This window comes from Zalophus californianus, chromosome 10, assembly GCF_009762305.2.
Source record: "Zalophus californianus isolate mZalCal1 chromosome 10, mZalCal1.pri.v2, whole genome shotgun sequence".
In the NCBI taxonomy this organism is placed as follows: domain Eukaryota; kingdom Metazoa; phylum Chordata; class Mammalia; order Carnivora; family Otariidae; genus Zalophus; species Zalophus californianus.
In genome coordinates, this window is record NC_045604.1 from 62777463 (window position 1) to 62799787 (window position 22325).

At 39.8% G+C, this 22325-nt stretch overlaps 1 protein-coding gene across 8 annotated transcripts in view; it reads left to right on the forward strand.

The window, feature by feature from the left end:
* Nucleotides 1-22325, forward strand: part of SDCCAG8 (SHH signaling and ciliogenesis regulator SDCCAG8) — a 232566-nt gene that overhangs the window by 77977 nt on the left and 132264 nt on the right. For all 8 annotated transcript variants that reach the window (XM_027610407.1, XM_027610401.2, XM_027610402.2 and 5 more), the window contains exons 11-12: nt 1673-1807; nt 4683-4799. In XM_027610407.1, coding sequence (XP_027466208.1) covers nt 1673-1807; nt 4683-4799 — 252 coding nt within the window. The remainder of the gene's footprint in view (nt 1-1672; nt 1808-4682; nt 4800-22325) is intronic.

Consider the following 22325-nt stretch of genomic DNA (forward strand, 5'->3'; position numbering starts at 1 on the left):
AATTCACACCCATGTCCATGTACAACAGTAAATTTAAAATATTCTTTCAGTTTTGTTACAAGCTCTTGTGTAACAGATTAAACACTGATAGATATCTCTCTGTGTTTCCCTCTCTAGAAAGGTAGCATTTCTTTTTCACTTTAAAGCTGCCAATACAAATAAGAAATTAAGAGTCTAGGAAGTTTTGACTTCCTGAAGCAGAGTAAAATGTAATTGCAAATAAAGAACTGTAAAGGTTAAACCTGAGATCTAGAAAGCATTTCTCGCCCTGGGAAGAAAAAGTAAGAAGCTGACACTCATAGAGTGGATGGTTCCTCCGAAAAGCCGTTCATTCCAGTGATCTGTTCATTCATCAAACCTTCGGTGCCTCTTGAGGAACATGCCCTCGAGGAACTTGTAGTCTGTGGGAGCAAACAGACAACGAAACAATGGGATAAGTGCCAGGCTGGAAGTGGGCAGACGTCGCAGGCTACAGTGTGATGGAGACATAGAGAGGTGGTTGGGGCAGCGATCTGTGCCCATGGGTGCCCGCTGCCAACAGCAGGCATGGCTGTCCCAGGGCATAGCAACCTTGGGTGTGGGAAGGGCTCCTATTTTGTGCTGGGAGCCAGCGGTCATAGAAACCTTCCTGAGGAGAAGGGGTGACGGCTGAGAGGAAGAAGGAGGGTAGCTAGGGAATGGGGGCTCTCCAGCTCTCCCACCATGTCCTTTTATCCTTCCATGTGGGAGAAGGGTCTAAGACTTCCCTTTTTTAAAGATTCAATCATTTTTAAAAAGATTTATTTATTTGAGAGAGAGCGCATTGGGGGAAGGGCAGATGGAGAGGGAGAGGAGAGAATCTCAAGCAGACTCCCTGCTGAGCGGGGAACCCAACATGGGACTCAACCCCAGGACGCTGAGATCATCACCTGAGCCAAAGTCAAGAGTCTGATGCCCAACTGACTGAGTCACCCAGGTTCCCCAGACTTCTCTGATTTCTTGACATCACCTTTGAAATTTATTCCTGTCAGTCCCTTGCACAACTTACATGATTATCACCTTAAGGTTTCAACCCAAACTTTGATTTTTATCACCTTGTACGTGTTTCCCAAAATGAGGGTAGAGACCAGAGAACGAATCAGAAGGAAGTATATATTTAAGTCATGGGGGATGGGTGAGTTGAGGAAGTAGAAAAACGGACATACCCAATTCACAGAGAAATGACTTAAGAGTGAACCCAGGAGCCATGCAGAGACTCCCATTAATTCCAGATTTTTTTTTTACATAGTATTATATTAGTCTCAGGTGTACAATATAATGATTCAGCAGTTCTATACATTGCTCAGTGCTCATCAGGATAAGTGTACCCTGAATCCCCTTCATCTATTTCACCCACCCTCCCCAGCCACCTCCCTTCTGGGAACCACCTGTTTGTTCTCTGTAGTTAAGAGTCTGTGTCTTTTTGTTTCTTTGTCTCTTTTTTCCCTTTTTTTCTTAAATTCCAGAAATGAGTGAAATCATATGGTATTTTGTCTTTCTCTGATTTCTTTCACTTAGCATTACACTCTCTAGGTCCATCCATGTTGTTGCATGTGGCAAATTCTCATTCTTTTTTATGGCTGAGTAATCAATGTTCTTAATATTTACTTGGTCAAATGGCATTATTGTTTAGGACTTTTATTTCCTCTTATAGATGTTGTCCCTGTCTCAAAATATTGCCCAACTGGAGGCCCAGGTTGAAAAGGTTACAAGAGAGAAGACTTCAGCTATTAATCAACTCGAGGAAGTTCAAAACCAGCTTACTTCCAAGGAAATGGATGTCACAAAGGTACAATGTGAGATTTTAGTTTAAAATTTTTTCCCAATGTACAAAGCCCAGAAAGCAGTTTGGAATGGAAAAGTTTTGTTATTTAAGATAGTAAAGATCCACATAATGGTCATTAAGCCAGCATTTACTTATTATTGGCAGGCCCTCTGATGGGTGCTGCAAATACAAAAGATGAATTTGTCACAAATAATGTCCTGGAAGAACTGAAGGTTAAGTGGCTGAGACAGACTTATCAATAAGCAAGTTTCATTATTTTAATCATTGAATATTTGGTCAAATTTATATTTCTAAATTAGATGGGAGAAATGTTTGCCAGAGAAAGCATGGCTTTGGTCTCCACAATGATAGCAAAAGAGATTTATTTACCACATGAAGAGTGTGCTTAACATAAAAAATTCTCCACCTCCCATTCCTTTTCGGACCTGGTCTCTAAGATCAAGGCTCAAATACTAAGTGTCTTATTTTATTGGTCCCTAAATTTATACTTTAAAATATCACAGTGTCAAATAAATAAAATCTTAAAAAAAATAAAATACCACAGTGTCTGTGCTATGGGCCTTACAAACTTGTAAACCAAAACTAAATTGTTTATAGTCTTCGCTCGTCACTGTAAGGCACGTATTTATGAAACACTAAAGTCCATGTGGATTTCGGCAATAAGTTGCTTTAAAACTAAGCAACTAAATATAGGCATGCATGATGTAATAAATTAAATCGATTGTTTTCTTTTTACCAATTTACACAGATGATTTTGTTTGAAATGCATACCTTTTCATGCTGCATTTTACTTATCCACATATTTCCCTAAATGTTGACACATTTGTAATGCCGTTGTTACTTATAATTTAGTAATTAACATTACCTTTAGTATATGGAAGAAACAAAACCTATTTTCTTCTTGTTTTTCCCTTCAATTCCTGTAATTCTCCATTTGTTTTCTAAAATTCAAGCTAGCTAACGTTAAAGTTTTAAAATACCATATTTGCCAATACCATCAATGCGTTTGTGTGGAGGGTAGGGGTAGCAGTAAGGGAACGGATATAGAGGGCTGGCCCTGCTTAATCCAGATTTATGGGGGAAAGCTGGTGGTGAGAGTGTCCAGTCCATTGCGGGAAGAGAACTTTCTGTTGGAATGTGTACAGGAAAGATACCGCCTCTGTCTTTAGAACCGTCCAGAAAGACTCAAGCATCAGAAGCATGCCTCGCGGTGGCTCCAACCCTGAGATATCATTCCACTTCAATTTAATTTTGCCCGTTTATGTTAGATAACCTTAAGGGTTATGGATAAACTTAGCAGATGCTAAAGTGAAAGTAGTAAGGCAAGGGAACTTTAAAAATAAAATTAAGAGATGAAATAATTCTAAATAAAACAATGCTTAGACATATAATAATAAACAATAATTTTGTATTGGTATTGAGTTTGAAACACCATGGCTGGGTAATTATAATTTTTTGCTATTTTCAATTTGGGTTTTCTTTTCATTTCATTCATGTATATAAATCAAATAGGTTGGAATAAGAATAAGAAAGCAAGCAAATTTGGGCCCCTCTAATTTTTTTCTATCATTCTTAATTTTAAACTTTATTTAGCCTTAGAATTAATAACTTTTTGTAAATTACTAGTTTTTTTTTAATGAGAGGGGTCAGCTCTGACACATTCAAGGCATTTGAATTTCAAATCAAATTTTTTGTAATTTTATTCTTTTTCTAGCATTTTGAGGGCCATTGGGGAGAAACTTACTGACTTTCCTCTGTCTTGTCACTATAACCTTTAGACACAGATTTCTTTATTTTTCAAAGTATTTTTTATTTGATCATGGGAGATAGATATAGGTTTTATGAGATTCTAATACCTCAATAATGATGAAAACTAATTTCTGAAGTTCTAATCATCAGTTTTGGAGAAATACCAAAATTGGAAAAAGTTTCAAGCAACTATATAACCTTTAGATGATACATGATTTTTAAAAAGTTGTATTTGTATATCAGAGACTGAATTAGCAGACTTGTGTGTTAATTAATCTCTCTGCAGGTTCTCAGTTATCTCAAAAGCTCATAATTTCTTTGTTTAAATTTATCTACTGATTGCATTTTCCAAATTTCTTTACCTGTCTGTAGAGGCCCTGGATTGAAAAAAAAAAATTGTATAAAGAATGATACACAACACTCTTAAGATGCTATGTATACTCATTATTTAATGATATGTTAAAATCATTTCACTTATATGTATATTTTCCTTTTAAGTTGAATGCTACAGTTATAAATGGTTCCAGTCTGTGCCTTTTACCAATGTTTATCAACTTAAATACATCACACTGTGCTTAAGATTGACATTATCTACAAAGATTACAGTAAATACTGGGTTCTACTGTACACCTAAATACTATATAGTCTCTTAGCAGAGAGAAAAATTCCTTTATAAATTTCCTTAAATAAAAGCCTAACTGATCAAATCTTTAAAGGAAAACTTTACTGTATAGAATGTCTATTTAAACCACAACAATTTGAATGAATATTCACATAGCTTAATATTTTAATTAATGATTTTATCTATATAAAATAGAGATGATAATGCATTTTGAATGATAATGTGCCATTGAAACTGTTATTTTACACAAAAAAATTTGGGCACATTACTTAAATTTCTTAGTTATACATTTCTTTACCATAATTTGAAATTGTTAAACTCAGTAGTACCTGATATTGCCTTCATATCTTAACAGAATACGTTGAATATTCTAACAGAAAATGCCGTTCTTAGGAAAGTTCTATTGTATTTTATTTATACGACCTCTAGGGGGCACCAAAAGATCTAATTGCAGGCATTGCCTGGTAGATTCCCGCAGCTATTGATCTGGTTTTTACTATCTAACAGGTGTGCGGGGAAATGCGCTATCAGTTGAATAAAACCAAAATGGAGAAGGATGAGGCAGAGAAGGAACACAGAGGGTACAGAACCAAAACTAAAAGGGATCTTGAAATTAAAGATGAGGTAAGAGATGACAAGTGTAACTACAACGATTAAAGACATAATTAAAGATGTAAGTTATTTATTTCTATTATATTGCTTCTAACTAATGGAACAATCCAGTTTATACTATTACAAGAATTTCATTTGTAGTTGCCTAAAATTATCACCTTTCACATGAAATGGTGAGAATACAACTGCATGCATATAAAATCTCAATCTGACAGGTCATAAATATACATTTGGATATGTGTATCTATTACTTACAAAAGTAAAAAAAAAAAATGTCCTAATGCACAGTTTGAACCTAAAATATACGTACATAAAGTTCTTGAAAGATGCCAACTTGAATCCAATTTTAAGTGAAAAAGTTTAAAATTTGTAAGATGAGATGAGTTGATATGTAAATATGTCAATCAAATTGATTGTTGGCAGAGCGAAACCAGTTTTAACTAAGATAACCATGAATACGTTTGCTCAAGAAGCCTTAAATACAGGGAAATTAGAAATGTTAGGGGAAAATGCTGCTTACTCCCATTTCAGTTGAACAGATGTTTTATGTTATATCTTTGTTGAGATCATGTAGATACTCCAATTTTAATTGACGACATGGATAAAGTTTTGAGAGAGGCAGTTCTAATAGACTCATTTTGGGTTTTCTATATTTGTGTTACAGTACAGAACATCAAAGGCTTTCATTCTTTATATTCAATGGAAGTAGATTGATAAATCTATTCAATTAAAATGAGTTCTCAGTGTCAGTATTTTTAAAAACTCAGCACAATTGAAAAGTAGGTAAACTTAAAAGTAATTTTTTTCAAATATATTTCTAGTTCATAGCTTTATATCGTACTTTCCAGCATCTTTTCCCTTTCAACCCAGTCAACTTTCTATGCAGATGATGTAAATAGATGATAGGGGAGTATTAAAAATGAAAGTGATAATGAAATTTAGTACTTGAAAAAGTTTTCCAAGTCATGGCTGAAATCCCTGGCACTAAATTAACATCTGAACAACCAGAATCAGATTCTGCTTTTGTACCACTATATTCAGAGTGTTAATGAGTTTTAATTTTCAGAATTTTCATTATTAATGTGTACAGATAATGAAACTATTTTATTGCATCCAGTTGGGGGCGTGCCTGATAGTGGAATTGAAAATCTTCCATCAGCAGCCCAAGGTCTAGCACTACCAAACTAAACAGAACTTTCCTTTCCTTTCCTGATATATTATGACTTTTTTTTTTTTAAGGGTATCATCTTGGTATGCTTGCTAGCATTGTTAAATACTTTTGTATTATTCTATAGCACCTGCCCAATATAACAACTTGGACTAATTAGAAAAAAAATAAGAAGAGTGTCTGAGTTATTTAAAATTATAGGATAATGTTCTAGGGAGACAAAACACTGTCGGAATAGTAAGATTACCATATCACTTGTAAATGAATGACGTGCAGAAGTATTTGTAATATTTGTCTTTCAGAGCTCTAGCTTGTTGCAATTAACCAGCAATGATGCGGACGCCAAAGTGGCAGGATTTTAAAAGGAGCCATTTTCATTTGTAAACATTTCCTGCTTACTAGTCAAACAGCAGTTTTCATAATGATTTCTAGTGTTGTTTTTAGATAAAGATGTGCCTTCTTAGGAGGTCGGAGGGTTAGGAATAAAACCTCGGAATGGTTACAAGGTGTTTGCGATGGGATGTGCTTGTTACCATTTTCTCTTGGACAGAATGTGAGGACATCTTATAGGTACTCTTTGTAACCATTTTGTATTGAGCAGACAGTTTCAGAAAGGAAAGTGGTGGTGTCTCATTCCGTGGATCTGGAGGAGCAAAGCAGCAATTGTTCTTTGGTCTTTCAGCCATGACCTGACCTTCTGTCTGGAAGACCAAAGAGCTACTTTGCTTGGCCACCATCTGCACTCAAGAGAGAAATTTACATTCAACTTTTTAAAAGCTGTGCATGTTGAGCATTTATCGGAAATACTTATAATAACAGAAAGTGTATGTAACTTTTTAAAGTGTCCCACATCATGCAATTCAGCATAACAAGAAGGCCATCTCCCGGTTTACAGACAAAGCGTTCCTTGTAATATAGTCATTTTGTTCATATTTTTGTTAATCTGGCCTCGATACATTTTTAAAGTAGGTGGGAAACTGTGAGATTGGAATGTGGTCAGAACAAGAGCTTTTTTGATGTATATAAAACAGGGCAAATGGTTGACCACCAAAATCATTTTCTTTGTGACCCGAGCCTTGACTCTGGCATAATTAGAAGGAAGGGTTAGGGGAGGAACAATAGCGATCTCTTCCTCCCACTTTCTCCTTTTCTTTTTTATATTGTGTCAGGAGCCCATGGGCGGATTATCCTTCCCATCAACTCCTTTGTATCTCTTCAGCGTAGAGCGCTCCTGCCAGCCTGAGGGGAAAAAAAAGACATTTGGTATGGAGGAGAATGAAAAATCTGTGCCCTAGTTTTTATTTGAAATTTTTTTGTAGGCAACAGGTACACACACAGACGCACGCGCGCGCGCAGAGTCCATTATGGGAATTGAAAAACATAAAAAGAATGCTATAATGAATTCCCACACGTGCATCACCTAGGTTCATCATTTTGCCAGTCCTGTTCTAGCTGACGTTTTTTCTCTCCTCCTTCATCATCTTTGTCACTGTTTCTTCATCTTCTCTTCCACATCCTCTGTGTCTGTCTCCCTCTTCTGTTGCTCCTTTTGCTGAAGTATTTGAGGCAGATCTCAGACACGATGTTATTTCATATTTCACCAATGAATCCCTCAGCCTGCGTCTATGAAGGATTTTTTTTTTGTACTCACTATGTCATCATCACACCTGACAGTATTAACAGATTAATATCTTGTAGTGCCCAGCCCATAGCCACACTTCTTTGACCGTCTCCACAATGTCTGTTTCACAGTTGGTTTATTCAAACCAGACACACGGTGTGTTTTTGTATGTCCGAATGTTAAGGCTTTATCTTCTTTAATAGGGAATAAAGGGTTATCTTAGCAAAATTTTGACTTTATCTGTTGTCTTATTAAATGTCATACATATGTTTCAACTCTGCTTTATATAAGGTGTCTCATCATCATTCTAAGGAAATATGAATTCATGCTACAGCAACTACGTGAGGGAAGTGACCCCCATGCAGCAACCCCAATCATCATATCCCTTTAGAGTCTGAAACCTACAATTCGTAATTAATTTCAGAGCCTTACATTTAAGGTCGGGGAATGCTGCAGGAAGCCCTGTTATTACCCTGGCATCAAGGTTAGCTTACAAAGGATGCATAAGTGGAATTTACCTTGCCACCTTCCATTCTAGTAGATGAATCTCAGAAGGTGATTCTTTAGAGCTCAGAGGGTTGATCGGGGCATTGTGTAAAAGGAAAATGCAGGGGCCTGTGTCCAAAGTGCAGGAAAAAAGTGATGCAGAGTATTACAATATAAAATATTGTCCTTTCTTTTATAGTCTCTCTTCCCCCCCTTCTCCCCCTCCCCCTTCTCCCTCTCTCCCTCTTGTGCAGTTATGATGTCCTGTATTTGCCATTTCACTTCGGCCTCTGTCCCGCGCAGGCATACTCATGGGGGGGGGGGGGGTGCAGGCATAGTGGTACCTGGATCAGGGTGAGCAGAGACTCCACATTGGGTCTACTGAGTGTGCAGCAGTGATAGCAGTTGGAGACAGGGATGGTCCCCTCCGTGTCCTGGGATGTCAGGGGTGACACACTCCACCTAATCTTCCCCAGGCTCACATCCCGGCTCCTGCCAGAGGCAGAGAGCCATAGCAGAACACAGCCCCGCTCCCACCCTCCCCCTGCCATGACCTGGTTCCACCCAAGGCAGAGGGCAGCCAGATCCCCAAGTGTGGGCCAGAGAGGAAACTGCAGGGGACAGGTGTCTGAGTCCCACCTCGGGGCTGCTGGGGGGCAGTGAAGAGAAGACCACAGATATGAGCGGGGGTTCCACCGTCCCATCAGACTTCTCTGACGAAACACCAGTGCCAATGTATAATCAGTCATTACAGACTTCAAGATGTCGAGCACAGAGCGTTAAACAGCGAAGCTCAGCACCCTTCTAAACATGGGGCCCTGTAGGACTGCCCCGGCCACACGCCCACAACACTGCCAAGGCCGTGGGGGAAGGCAGGTGGAGGTTTGGTGTACAGCTGCAAGGAGATACACACCCACTTAAGCCCGCAGATGTGCTCAAGTGTCTAACACGCCATGTGCCCCGCACCCGTAACAGAGGGCTGACCAACTGCCCCTCATGGGCCGTTCTGACCCACTGCCTCTTCTTACAGATGGAGTTGTGTCAGAACCCAGCCGCGTCTGTTCGTTCACGGATTGTCAATGGCTGCTTTCCGTGGCACAGGCAGAGTCGAGGTGTGGCAGAGACCCCATCCCCATAGCCCACAAAGACTACAAGATTTATTCTCTGAGCCTTTGTACAAGAAGTTTGCCACCCCCTGCCCTGGGTATAGAGATAGAAGTGGATGGCTTAAGTTTCTCGTGCCTTACTAAAAGGTGGAGCTCTTTGAGTTTGAAGACTCATCAATCTTAGGTGATAACTTAATGGTTTTGGAGTATTTTGCAGTATGGCACATGGCCTCATCCCTGGTCTGTTAGTCATCACTCATTGCCAAGTGAGTGTGGAACTGGTTAGAATGTCATTATCTTAGTAGTGGCCTGTGGCTTAATAATGGCTTAGATGAAAGAGGTGCCTGGGGGTCTCAGTTGGCTAAGCATCTGCCTTCAGCTCAGGTCATGATCCCAGGATCCTGGGATCGAGCCCCACGTTGGGCTCCCTGCTCGGTGGGGAGTCTGCTCTTCCCCCCCCCCCCCTCATGCTCCCTTGCTGTCTCTGTCTCTCTCTCAAATAAATAAATAAATAATCTTTAAAAAAATAATGGCTTAGATGAGAGTGTAAATATAAATATAAAACTTATTTTGCAGTAGTTTCTTTTAGGTTGGTAAATTTTTTTTCAAGAGACAAGAAGACTTTTTTTTTTTTAAACCAGCACTGCATGTGTTATAACTTTGGAATTGTGGCTACAATTGAGCAGGAAGCATTGAGGTTCAAAATTCCTTGATCAAAGCAAATATTTTAGGGTAGGGCACGTATGAGAAAAGAAGAAGATCAGAAGATTTTGGCTAGAAAAATTAGGGCAAGAAAGAATCGGAGCTTCTGTCTACAGCAGTGGGAGTCAACACTTTGGTACTGATGTTACACGTGGACTGTATCAACACAGGAATTATTTCTGAAGTTCAGTTGAATTAATGAGATTGTTGGAAGAAGCACATCTGTTTTGTTCGGGTTTGTGTAAAGATGAGAGGAAGCCTTGCAAGTCCTAAAAGGAGGGCCTACTTAAGGCCAGAGAAACTAAAGCAGTAAAGAAAAGTTGAAGAGTTTTAACTTTTAAACACCTGCTCTTGATCCTCAGTACGGAAGGAATAAGAACAAAGCAGTTTAATCACAGCCACTGGAAATCACAATAGCCTGAAAGAACTTTCTGACAGTGAGAAGATTGAAGGAGATCGCAGCAACAGGCCATGGAACTTTCTTCCCTGAAATTGCTAGTTTCAAACAAAAACGGCAGGATGCCAAAGGCCCAGCTCACGGACTTCCAAGGTCCACCGTCTCTCCTGGACTGTGGAGGCATCCTCAGACTATCTCGCTCTGTTAAAGTGGCTAGTAGTGGCATTCGTCTTTTCTACTTGTAATTTAGCCCCTACACATTAAAGCAAAGTCCTCCTCAGCTCTGTTCTCTGCTTTGTGTCTGTAATTCCATGTACCCCTGTCAGAAGGCTTTGGGGGAATCGACTGAGATAATGGATAGCTTCTGGAGAGCCAGACTTGAGAGACTTTTCAACTACCACCTGCAGTCTCACTTCTGCCACTAAAAACTGACTGGGAGAGGGGCCGCTTGGGCATGCCGTTAGCACGTGTAATCACTCGGTCCTGGTGATGACAGAGTGGCTCTCCATTGTTCTTCACACCCTCCTCCACTGCTGGAGGCTTAGCACATCCTGCTCCCTGCTCCTTGCTCAGGGAGCAGCCGTGCGTGCGCGTGGGCCCGGCCTACCCAGACTGGTGGAGGAGGCCCCGTGGCGGGAGGGGGGATAGCTGGAAGGCCCAGGTCCTGCCCTGAGGGAGTTTATATTCTAGCCGAGGAGACAGGGTACACATTTGAACATGCCTACAAAATACTTACAAAGCAGCATATCGACAAGTGCAAATTAATGTAGTGTGAAGTTCATGCTGGCTCCAGCCCATGAGAGTCGGAATCTGGTTCCATGTGTGTGATGCAATAAAGCTTTTTTTTTTTTTTTAATAGCATCTTCCCTAAGTACGCCCTGAAGCATTGTTCAGATAAATTTGTGTTCTTATCACAGCCTAACCAAGAATTCTGAGCAAATTCTTCAGCCTGGCGTGTGTCTAATAAATCAGCCTCTTTTGTTCTTGCACTGCACGATGCTTGAATGGGACAAATGGGATTATGTAAATAAAAATATCTGGTTTAATAAAAGATTATTGAACTTCTCATTTTTCTCAAACACCAGGCAAAGTTAATTTCTTCATTTTAAACCATAATCATGTCAATAAAGTCACAAAATTAGCAGTAAAAAAGTTTTTCTTTCTTTCTTTCTTTCTTTCTTTCTTTCTTTCTTTCTTTCTTTCTTTCTTTCTTTCTTTCTTCTTTCTTTCTTTCTTTCTTTTCCTTCCTTCCTTCCTTCCTCCCTCCCTCTTTCTTTCTTTCTTTCTTTCTTTCTTTCTTAAAGGAGCAGTTTCAAATCGACCCAGTGAATAATACCAAGTTGGACATTGTTGGGGCATTTAGCATTTAGTAACTTAATGATTTGGGCAGAGGTTTTAGGTAGCAATTCATGTATCATCATTCATGAAAGCACAGTAGAAATTCAGATTCTCAAAAAAGAGTCATTCAAGTCTCCAAGAAAGATGGTAATGCTATTCACCATAATGATGTATTTTTAAAAAATCAAATGTGTAAGCAGAAACAATATATCTGAAGATAGCAATTTAGGGCGATTTAGAGAGAAGGGCACAAATAGGATATGAAGCAAGCCCACTCAGAAAGCATATACCTTATGGGGTAAACATTTAGAAAGAAATGTTTGTCTTTGGATAGGAATATAGAATTGTAAACTGAACTCAAGCAATTTTTGCTATATTCAGTTTCACTGGATCCATGTTTTGGTCCTTAAAAAAAGTTTTTGCATACTTCCTTTGACTTTTTTTTTTTTTTAAGATTTTATTTATTTATTTGACAGAGAGAGACACAGCGAGAGAGGGAACACAAGCAGGGGGAGTGGGAGAGGGAGAAGCAGGCTTCCCGCGGAGCAAGGAGCCTGATGCGGGGCTCGATCCCAGGACGCTGGGATCATGACCTGAGCCGAAGGCAGATGCTTCACGACTGAGCCACCCAGGCGCCCTTCCTTTGACTTTAAACGTTGGACTCACAGACCTACCTGCCACTCTGCCAGAGCATCTTCTTGGGTACCAACTTTGTGATTGTGGTAGCTACCAGGTGGTCCATGGCTCCTTGTGTGTCCACGTGTGCCAGCAAGCTGGAAAGCACCAGACAGAGGACAGCTCCATGTGCTTTTTTTTTTTACATTCCAGAAATATTAGTACTGATATCCAGTATAAATATTACTAATTACTACAGATGTATACATTTTAAAACAATATTTATTATATGAACATAAACACACGCACAGAAGCCAATAATTCCATCACCCAATAGAGCAAATTGTTTTCATTTTTCTGTTTTACCTTCTACTTTTTGTCCATATGCATATATGATATTTGCAAGTAGTAAACATAGCCTAGGTATAATTTTGGTTTTTGCTTATTTCACATAGTGGTATCTCCTGCATGTTTATGTGTTGCTGCCTATTCTTCATAGTGATCACTTTAATAGGGCCACTTACATGTACTTTTAAAGGAAAGAATAATAAGTCAGATTTGGAATAGAACAGACACTGTTACAAATTCAGAATTTTTTGCCCTAAGCTCCACCTGTTGCTTTAATTCAACAATCATATATTGCATGCACCATGTTGACCTAGAATGGGCTTGTTTTCTGTTCTTAAAGAAGGGAAAGGTGTAAGACGGGTAAGCAAATAAATACATGTCCCAGAGGTCCCAGTAACAATAATTAGCAAACTCTACAAGGTTATAGGGGTTTCAAAGAGAGACAGCTGGCTTCCTTGAAGGATGGGTAGGATGTTGCCCAGCATGGATGAGAGGAAGACATTCTGGTTAGGAGGTCCAATGTGGCAGCTTGAGCAAAGGAATGGGGATGGCGCAGGGGTGGGGGTGGGGTTGGGATATGGGAAAGGAGATTGCATTCAAGGAACACATGTGTCTTTTGATTCCATAGCACACTAGTATAACTGACCTCTGTATCGCCAGTGCCACGGCTCCGTTATTAAAGCTTGCCCATAGAAAATGGGCTTCTTTCTATTAGGTTCAGAATCCCAGTGTGATTGCCTATTATATAACATACTGCACACCCTGCAGTCAGGCACCAAAATCATTCTGTATTTGGGGAAAGTTTGCATAAGTTTTTCATTTCCTTTGTAGTATTTTCTATGTAATGGAATAATTTTAAGGTGTTCAAATTTCAGATGATAACAATAAAATATCACTTTGTAAGTAACATTAGAATCAAGTGGGATTAGTGTTTAGAAATAAAGAATTCACAGTTACCTTAATGATTTGTAGATTTCTATGTGACTAATGATGGAGGGTAAAATACAGGGTACAGGGTCTTACTTTACCTATGGACTGTGAGTCCAAAGACTCGACTTCTTGATTTGGCTTTTTGGCTAACTTCCTGAGTAAACATCTCAGAGTCTTACCTTCTTTCCCAGGGAAGTGAAAAGCTTGGAGAAGTGATAGCTAAGATTTTCTTTAGCTTGAAATTCCTATGTTTCCAGAAACATAGGAAATACTTCTCTGCCCCTCTTAATTATGAATTAAGTATTAATAAAATCTATATAAATTGCATGGAGTCTCAAATGTCATTTCAAATTTTCCAGTTATTCACCTGATTTGATAAAGATGACATTTTACTGTCATCGAATTTAGATCATATTCTTTTCATTATGATTAATAATAGAACAATAAAATGTCTAGCCTTTTAAACAGTTGAATTTAATTACAAGATAGACTCTAATTTGCAATAAGGATTAAAGCCCTACTCTGAATTAAGAATGAAGTTCTATTGGGGCGCCTGGGTGGCTCAGTCATTAAGCATCTGCCTTCGGCTCAGGTCATGATCCCAGGGTCCTGGGATCAAGCCCCGCATCGGGCTCCCTGCTCGGCGGGAAGCCTGCTTCTCCCTCTCCTACTCCCCCTGCTTGTGTTCCCTCTCTTTACTGTGTCTCTGTCAAATAAATAAAATCTTTAAAAAAAAAAAAAGTTCTATTGGAAATATTTCAGGCTACAGCAAACTGTCTTAAGGAAGTATTTTAGAGGAGTAGCCAACTTTCCCCAAACCCGTGGAATTAAATATCCCCAGCCAGAGTTTCCGTGTGAACCCATGAACTGCAGGATAACAAGGGTGTTCTCCTGTTAGAGACCTGTGATTTTAATAGTTAATCCTTCCCCTTAACACTTCCACTTGGTGCTCTCAGAAGTGCGGTGATGGAATGAAATCCTGTGGTGAGAACAAGATCATGTTCAGTTTCTGTATTTTGATTTTGTTTAGTCATCAGAATGAAAACAATTTTTTAAAAATTCTCTTAGAGGTTTCACATACCCCTGGACTATTTCCCTGGCCCTCATTGGAGTTGGTGTCAAAGACTGCCCTAGACAGAGATTCTAGATACTGCTGACTGTTAATAAATTGCAAGGTGTCTAGATTTTCCTATTGTTCTTGTTAACGGGTTGTCAAAGTAATTTAACCCTTTTTGGTGTTGACATCTGTTTTTAAGTGGATCAGCTGCAGTAACATTCCATTTTGGGGGAAAAGACAAGAAAGCAGCAGTGTCCTTACTTCTGGCCTGCCTTCTGCCTGCCCAGTGAGGAATGGAAAATTGTTTTTTGTACCAAATCTCTCTACTCACAACTGAAGTTCTGATATTCAGTCTGTCTCTGTCTCTCTCTTCATGGTAATAACTCATGCAACCAATAACATTAGCCTGGCTTTGGAAATCATAAGTCAAGATGTGGTTGAAAGTTCCCACTGAAGTGCAAGGGAGTGCTCCTGTCTCCTTAGAATGGCAGCTAAGGAAAAGGGGGAGGTAAAAATTTCTACAGGTATGTTAAGAAGATGGACTAGAAAGAACTGTTCTACTTGAAAGATTGTCCCATCATTGCAAGTACCACCTTTTCTTTTGGACCTCTCTTTCATTTGCTCAGAATTTCATGCACAGAAACCTGAATTCCCTCAGGAGTACCTGTGTGGCTTGGTCGGTTGAGCATCTGACACTTGGTTTTGGCTCAAGTCATGATCTCATGGGTCATGGGATCGAGCCCCGTGTTGGGCTCTGCGCTCAGTGGGGAGTCTGCTTGGGATTCTCTCTCTCCCTCTGCCCCTCCTCCCCACTTGTGCTCTCTCTCTCTAAAATAAATTTTTAAAATTTTTAAAAAAGAAAGCAATCTGAATTCACTCATACTGCGAGATAATTGTCAGATCCTAATTTGAGTTAGAAACCTTAGGGTATTGTGTTCCAGTTGTCTCTACACTTACGTTTATTATAGAATCATAGGGCTGGGTCATCGTTTCTTTCCTAACTCACTGAAGGTCCACTCTATGTACAGTGATTGAAGCCATAGAAGGGTTTCTATAACAAGAACCAGATATGTTTTCATCTGAAGGGGGAATTAAGACAATGGCTAAGATATCTATTTATGCCTATATTTTAAAATATAGGATATTTATCTTTGTGTGTATCTTCGTAATATGTAATACAAGAAGTATGACTAGCTGACGATTTTTCTTGAGCGGAGCCTGAAGTCTTAAGTCTCTAAATGCTGAATTCAGGATACCTTAGACTTACCTCATCAGCCAAAAGAGAAGGGAGGAACCTAGAGCTGTCTCAGTCATATAAACAGGAAGATAAAAGACGAGTGGAGGGCAAAGGGGGGGGGGAAGTGGAGGAGAAAATGAGAAAGACTGTAGAAAGCATTCTAAAGACGTTTACACAGAGAACAACTGGGCTTTTGCCTCTATAGAGTCTGCTTTCCATTAGACTCTAACTCAGAGAAGGCAAACGTGACCACAAATCCATCATTGTGTCCCATCAGTATTTTTAGGAGGGATCCATGATAATAAGATTTTTTAAAACTGTAATTGCTATTATAACCTCCTTCTCCCCACACCCCTGCCCCAAACCATTACTGGTCGTTGAGAATAATTTGATATAGCTTGGCATTTTTCAGAAGATGCTTTCTAATCACATAGCAATGCAATTCATGGAGGTGATTGTTTTCTTCAGTCTCTCTCCTTTCATTGGCCATGTATGAAGAATCAAAGGGAGGGCCTCAGGTCATAAGGAGCAACGATCTGGTGGGCACTGAGAACCAGAAAGTTTGTAATGACTTGCTCTGTCCCCTTCATGTTGTAGATAATTAGACAGCAGGTGAGGAGAGAATGATCGCCTCATTTTTAGACATTAAATTGCTTAATTAATAGTTATTGGTAAACTATCATATGTCACTTACAAATAGGTACTGGGGTTGCAATGAGATATGTTTACAATAAAATATGTGTGTTGCTCATACAACTCTTACAGTCTGGCGAGGAGGTAAAATGTGACAAGAGGGCTCAGTGTGCAAGGGGTGGCTTACTATGGTGGGACAGAGTTGGATCCTACTCAACAGCCAATTTTCCACAAGGATAATAAGAAAATTCAATAGGGGAAAGAACAGTTTTTCAACAAATGGTGCTGGGCCCTGGATACCCACGCATGAAAGAATGAACTTGGACCACTACCTGGCACCATACACAAAAATTAACTCAAAGTGAAGACTTAAATTTAAGAGCCAAACCTCTAAAATTCTTGGAAGACAGCAGAGCCGTAAATCACTGTGAGCTTGGTCTAGACAGTGGTTTCTTAGACATGACACCAAAAGCACAAGCAACAGAAGGAAAAATAGATAAATTGGGCATCATCAAAGTTGGAAACTTTTGTGCTTCAAAGCACACCGTCAAGAAAATGGAAAGACAACCCCTACAATGAGAGAACATGTTTACAAATAGTGTAACCGATCAGAGATTTGTAACTGGGACTTCTAAAGCATGCTTACAATATAATAAAAAAGGCAACCCAATTTAAAAACAGGCGAAGAATTTTTCTTTAAAGATTTTATTTATTTGAGTGAGAGAGAGTTCACAGGTGGGAGGGAGAGGCAGAGGGAGAGGGAAAAGCAGACTGAGCAGGGAGCCCAACATGGGGCTCAATCTCAGGACCCCGAGATCATGACCTAAGCTGAAGGCAGACACTTTAACCGACTGAGCCACCCAGGTGCCCCCAGGAAAATAATCTTAATAGACATTTCTCCAAAGAAGATACACAGATGGCAGAAAAAGCATGTGAAAAGTTGCTCAAAATGGATGAAAGACCTAAATGTGAGACAGGAATCCATCAACGTCCTTGAGGAGAAGACAGGCAGCAACCTCTTCAACCTCAGACATAGCAACTTCTTCCTAGACACATCGCCAAAGGCAAGGGAAGCAAGGGCAAAAACAAACTATTGGGACTTCATCAAGATAAAAAGCTTTTGCACAGCAAAGGAAACAGTCAACAAAACCAAAAGACAACCGACAGAATGGGAGAAGATATTTGCAAATGACATATCAGATAAAGGGTTAGTATCCAAAATCTATAAGGAACTTATCAAACTCAGCACCCAAAGAACAAATAATCCAATCAAGAAATGGGCAGAAGACATGAACAGACGTTTCTGCAAAGACATCCAAATGGCCAACAGACACATGAAAAAGGGCTCAACATCGCTCGGCATCAAGGAAATCCAAATCAAAACCTCAATGAGATACCACCTCACACCAGTCAGATTGGCTAAAATTAACAAGTCAGGAAACGACAGATGTTGGCGAGGGTTCGGAGAAAGGGGAACCCTCCTACACTGTTGGTGGGAATGTAAGCTGGTACAGCCACTCTGGAAAACAGTATGGAGGTTCCTCAAAAAGTTGAAAATGGAGCTGCCAAACGATCCAGCAATTGCTGGATGGACATCAACTAATAAATGGATGAATAAAATGTGATTATAACTCTATCTTTATATGTTGACAATGAAAACAAAAGACATACTGGTACATTCCATAAAATGGTTCAACCATGAAAAGAGTCAGCTGAGTGAAAGAAGCCTGTCATGAAAGACAACAATTGTATGATTCCATTTGTGGGAAGTGTCCAGAATAGGCAAATCTATAGAGATGGAAAGATTAGTGGTTGCTTTGGGCTGAGGAGGTTGGGGGGCTCGTGGGGGGGTGGATACTGTCAGTGGGCATGGGGTTTCTTTGCTGTTCTAAAATTGACCAATGTCATAGTTGCACAACTCTGTGAATAAACTAAAACACATTCAGTTGTATACTTTAATGAGAGAATTGTGTGTGAATTATGTCAGTAAAGCTGTTGCTTAAAAAAACTCCTATCATAAAAGTCATATTTCAGCCTAGTCTGGAGCAAAGCAGAGAGATAGGAAGGGAAGGCCATTCAGGAAAAGGGACAGAATACGCAGAGGCATTCTTCCATATATACCTGGAGGACAACAGGAGGCTCAAGAGATGCAGGTGGAAGACTGAGCCCCAGAAAACTGAAATCACTTGCCAGAAATAGTGGTAAACCACTTGAAGTCAGAGGGTGCCTGGGTGGCTCAGTTGGTTAAGCGACTGCCTTCGGCTCAGGTCATGATCCTGGAGTCCCGGGATCGAGTCCCACATCGGGCTCCCTGCTCAGCGGGGAGTCTGCTTCTCCCTCTCACCCTCTTCCCTCTCGTGCTCTCTATCTCTCATCTCTCTTTCTCTGAAATAAATAAATAAAATCTTTAAAAAAAAAAAAAAACCACTTGAAGTCAGAGTCTATATCTTATTCAACCTTGTGTCCCCAGCACCCAGCACAGAGAAGGCTTACCACAAGTTTTATCTGTCAGGTGAATGAACGAGTAAATGAATGCATAGGTGAGCTGAAGAATGAACTTTCAATAATAAGTAATAATGCCTCAACTAGATTACACATCCTATAACTCCTAGTTCATCTTGGTTGTGCTATGGCAGGCAAAAAGTTTTAGTCAGAATCAAGATGAAAGTAACTTCTTTTGGGGCGCCTGGGTGGCTCAGTCAGTTAAGCGTCCGACTCTTGATTTCAGCTCAGGTGATGATCTCTAGGTCGTGAGATCAAGCCCCGTGTCAGGCTCTGCACTGGGCATGGAACCCGCTTAAGTTTCTCTCTCTCCCTCTGCCTCTGCCCCTCCCCCTGCTCACACTCCCTCTCTCAGGAAAAAAAAAAAAAGAGAGAGAGAAAAGAAACTTCTTTTATAATAATGTTTCTTCTTTTAGCAGTTAATTAATTAAAAATGTTCGATCAGTCTTTTTGTATTTTCCCACTCTAATAAGTGTGAAATGGTATCCCATTGTGGTTTTAATTTGCATTTCCCTAATGATTAATGATATTAAACCTCTTTCTGGGTGCTTTCATGCCATCCATATACTTTTATCAGTTATATGCACTCCCAGACTGTAGTTCAAGATACTGTCATCTTCACTGGTGTTATTGCAAGGATGTCCTAACTGATTTCCCTTCCCCCTGTGTCTCCCCATTTTAGTCCCTTTGCAGCCAGAGGGACCCTGTTAAAACCCGTGTCAGATCTTGTCACTCTTCTGATTACAACTGTCTGGTGGTTCCCTCTCTCAGTCCTGGGAAAAGGCAAAGTCCTTCCAGTAATGTACAAGGTGAAGGTGCTACACAGTTTGACCCTCCTGTTCCTCTCTGTCTTCATCCCCTACTTTTCTTCCACATCACTCTGCTCTAGCTACACTAACTTCCTTGATGTTCCACAAACACATCAGATACACTCCTACTTCAGGGCCTTGGTACTTGCTGTTCCCTTTGTCTGAATACTGTTCCCCATGATATCCACGTGGATCACCAGCCTTCACGTTGTTGCTCTAATATCTTCAGGGCTTCAGTGTCTCGCGGGCAGTTAGGGTCCCAGTAACTGGAAGGATGGGTGGGTAGAGAGGTTGCCAAGAGGTTAGACCTGAAGTCAGATTCTCACTTCACTACCTACTACATGGTGAACTTGGGCAAATTACTTCAGATGTCAAAGCCTCAGTTTTCTTATCTGTAAAATGAGGATAGATAAAATTACCACTTTTTAAAAAAAATTTTTTAAAAGGGTGCCTGGGTGGTTCAGTGGGTCAAGCATCTGCCTTCGCCTCAGGCTGTGATCCCAGCTGGGATCGAGCCCTGAGTGGGGCTCCCTGCTCAGTGGAGAGCCTGCTTCTCCCTTCCCTCTGCCTGCCGCTTTGCCTACTTGTGTTCTCTATCTCTCTGTCAAAAAAAATTTTTTTTAAGATTTACTTATTTATTTTAGAGAGAGAGCACACATGAGCAGGAGGGGGGGCAGAGAGAGGGCGAGTGAGAGAGAATCTCAAGCAGACTCCCTGCTGAATGTGGAGCCTGACACGAGGCCCAATCCCATGACCCCAAGATCATGACCGGAGTTGAAATCAAGAGTCAGTCACTCAACTGACTGAGCCACCCAGGTTCCCCTAAAATGATTTTACAGGGTTTTGTAAAATTTGAGATAATCTATGTTAACCCCGTGGTACAGTACATGACATATAATAACTTGTCTATTAATGTTAATAACTGTTATTTTTACTAACGTCTTGATGATTGCTCTTCACATTCTCCACCCTCACCTCTTTCTCCTGACTATGTTCTATTTTATCTAGTTGCTTTCTGGAGTCATAATAACTGAATATGATGTTTTTGGTATGACCTGGCCAGTCATCTGAGCTTACAGTAATCTAGCTTCAGAGCTAGATTATTTTGCATTATCATTTTGCGTTACATGTTTAGCAAATGTGTCTCGCTGCGAACTCTTACTGAGCTTTAGTTCAGTTAAAACCCCAAATGACATAGGTCTGCTCTCCTACATTGGACTGTAAATATAGGTATTTGCATTTGTCTCTCTGAAAGTTGATTAGTTTGTTTGGACCTATTGTGTCAGCTGGTCTGAACCTCTTTGGATTCTGTTTTGACATCTCACCATAATAAATTAGTCCTCTCTAGTCTGTGTTACAGGCACATTTGATCAGCACATCATCAGTTTCCTTAGTAAAGTCAGTGGTTTAAACAGTTTGGCACACATAGCAGGGCAGAACCCAGTGGCCTGTAGCTGGAAACCACCACCGCCGCCCCCCCGTGATAGCTGGATATTTTCATTCTGTCTTCCATATGTTTGCTTAAACTCATGGTTTATTTTCTTGTTTGAGAACCAGACCATTTCCTTCTTCAAATCAAAGCACGTTGACTTTTGTTCTTGTACCACTATGTACAAGTAGTGCACGTGGGCCTAACAGAGCCATATGACAGATTCGATTGATGGCAAATACTCAGGAAATTAGGCATAGATTGCTAAGAAATCAAAGCGCCTTCGTAAATGGGGATCATATTTATGGCTGGCAGGATTTAAACTTGTGTTGGGAAGCTCCCAGTGGACGGGGGATGGACCTGCGTAAATTCCAGTTTCTTTATCTAAATAATCCGAATAGACTAAACTGGAAATTTGAGGAATTTGACTCTGTAAAACCATTTTTTCAGATTTCTTCTGTTCAACTATTGACCTACTGTCCTTTTAAAAGCATGTTTGTATACGTAGGTCAAATCATTATGCTGTACAGTTGACCCTGAAACAACATGGGCTTGAACTCCTAGGGCCCACTTATGCATGGATTTTTTTTTTTGATAAATACAGTACAGTCCTATAAATGTATTTTATCTTCCTTATGATTTTCTTAATAACATTTTTTTCTCTAGCTTACTTTATTGTAAGAACAGTATATAATACATAGAACATACAAAATATGTGTTAATCAGCTGTTTGATTTGGTAAGACTTCTGGTCAGCAGTAGGCTTTTAATAGTGAAGTTTTGGGGAAATCAAAAGTTATATGTGGATTTTCAACTTTGTCAGGGGCTGGCACCCCTGACTCCCACATTGTTCAAGATCAACAGTAATACCATGTCATATGTCAATTTTATCTCAATAAAAAAATGTTCCATCCTAATCATTACCCTATATTTATCTGTTCAATGCCTACTTCATTTTTCATAATAAAAATGAGTGAGGGCAAGAATTATGTTACTTTTCTAATCATCACAGCATCTAAATTATGAAAAGCTGTATATATACATAGAGCTGTGGTGATTGAATAGATGGTCAATAAGTTGGATAGATGAATTTACTCCTTTGTATGTGGATGTTGTTAATGAAAAGAATCATACTCAAAATATTTATTAATTAAAGCATCT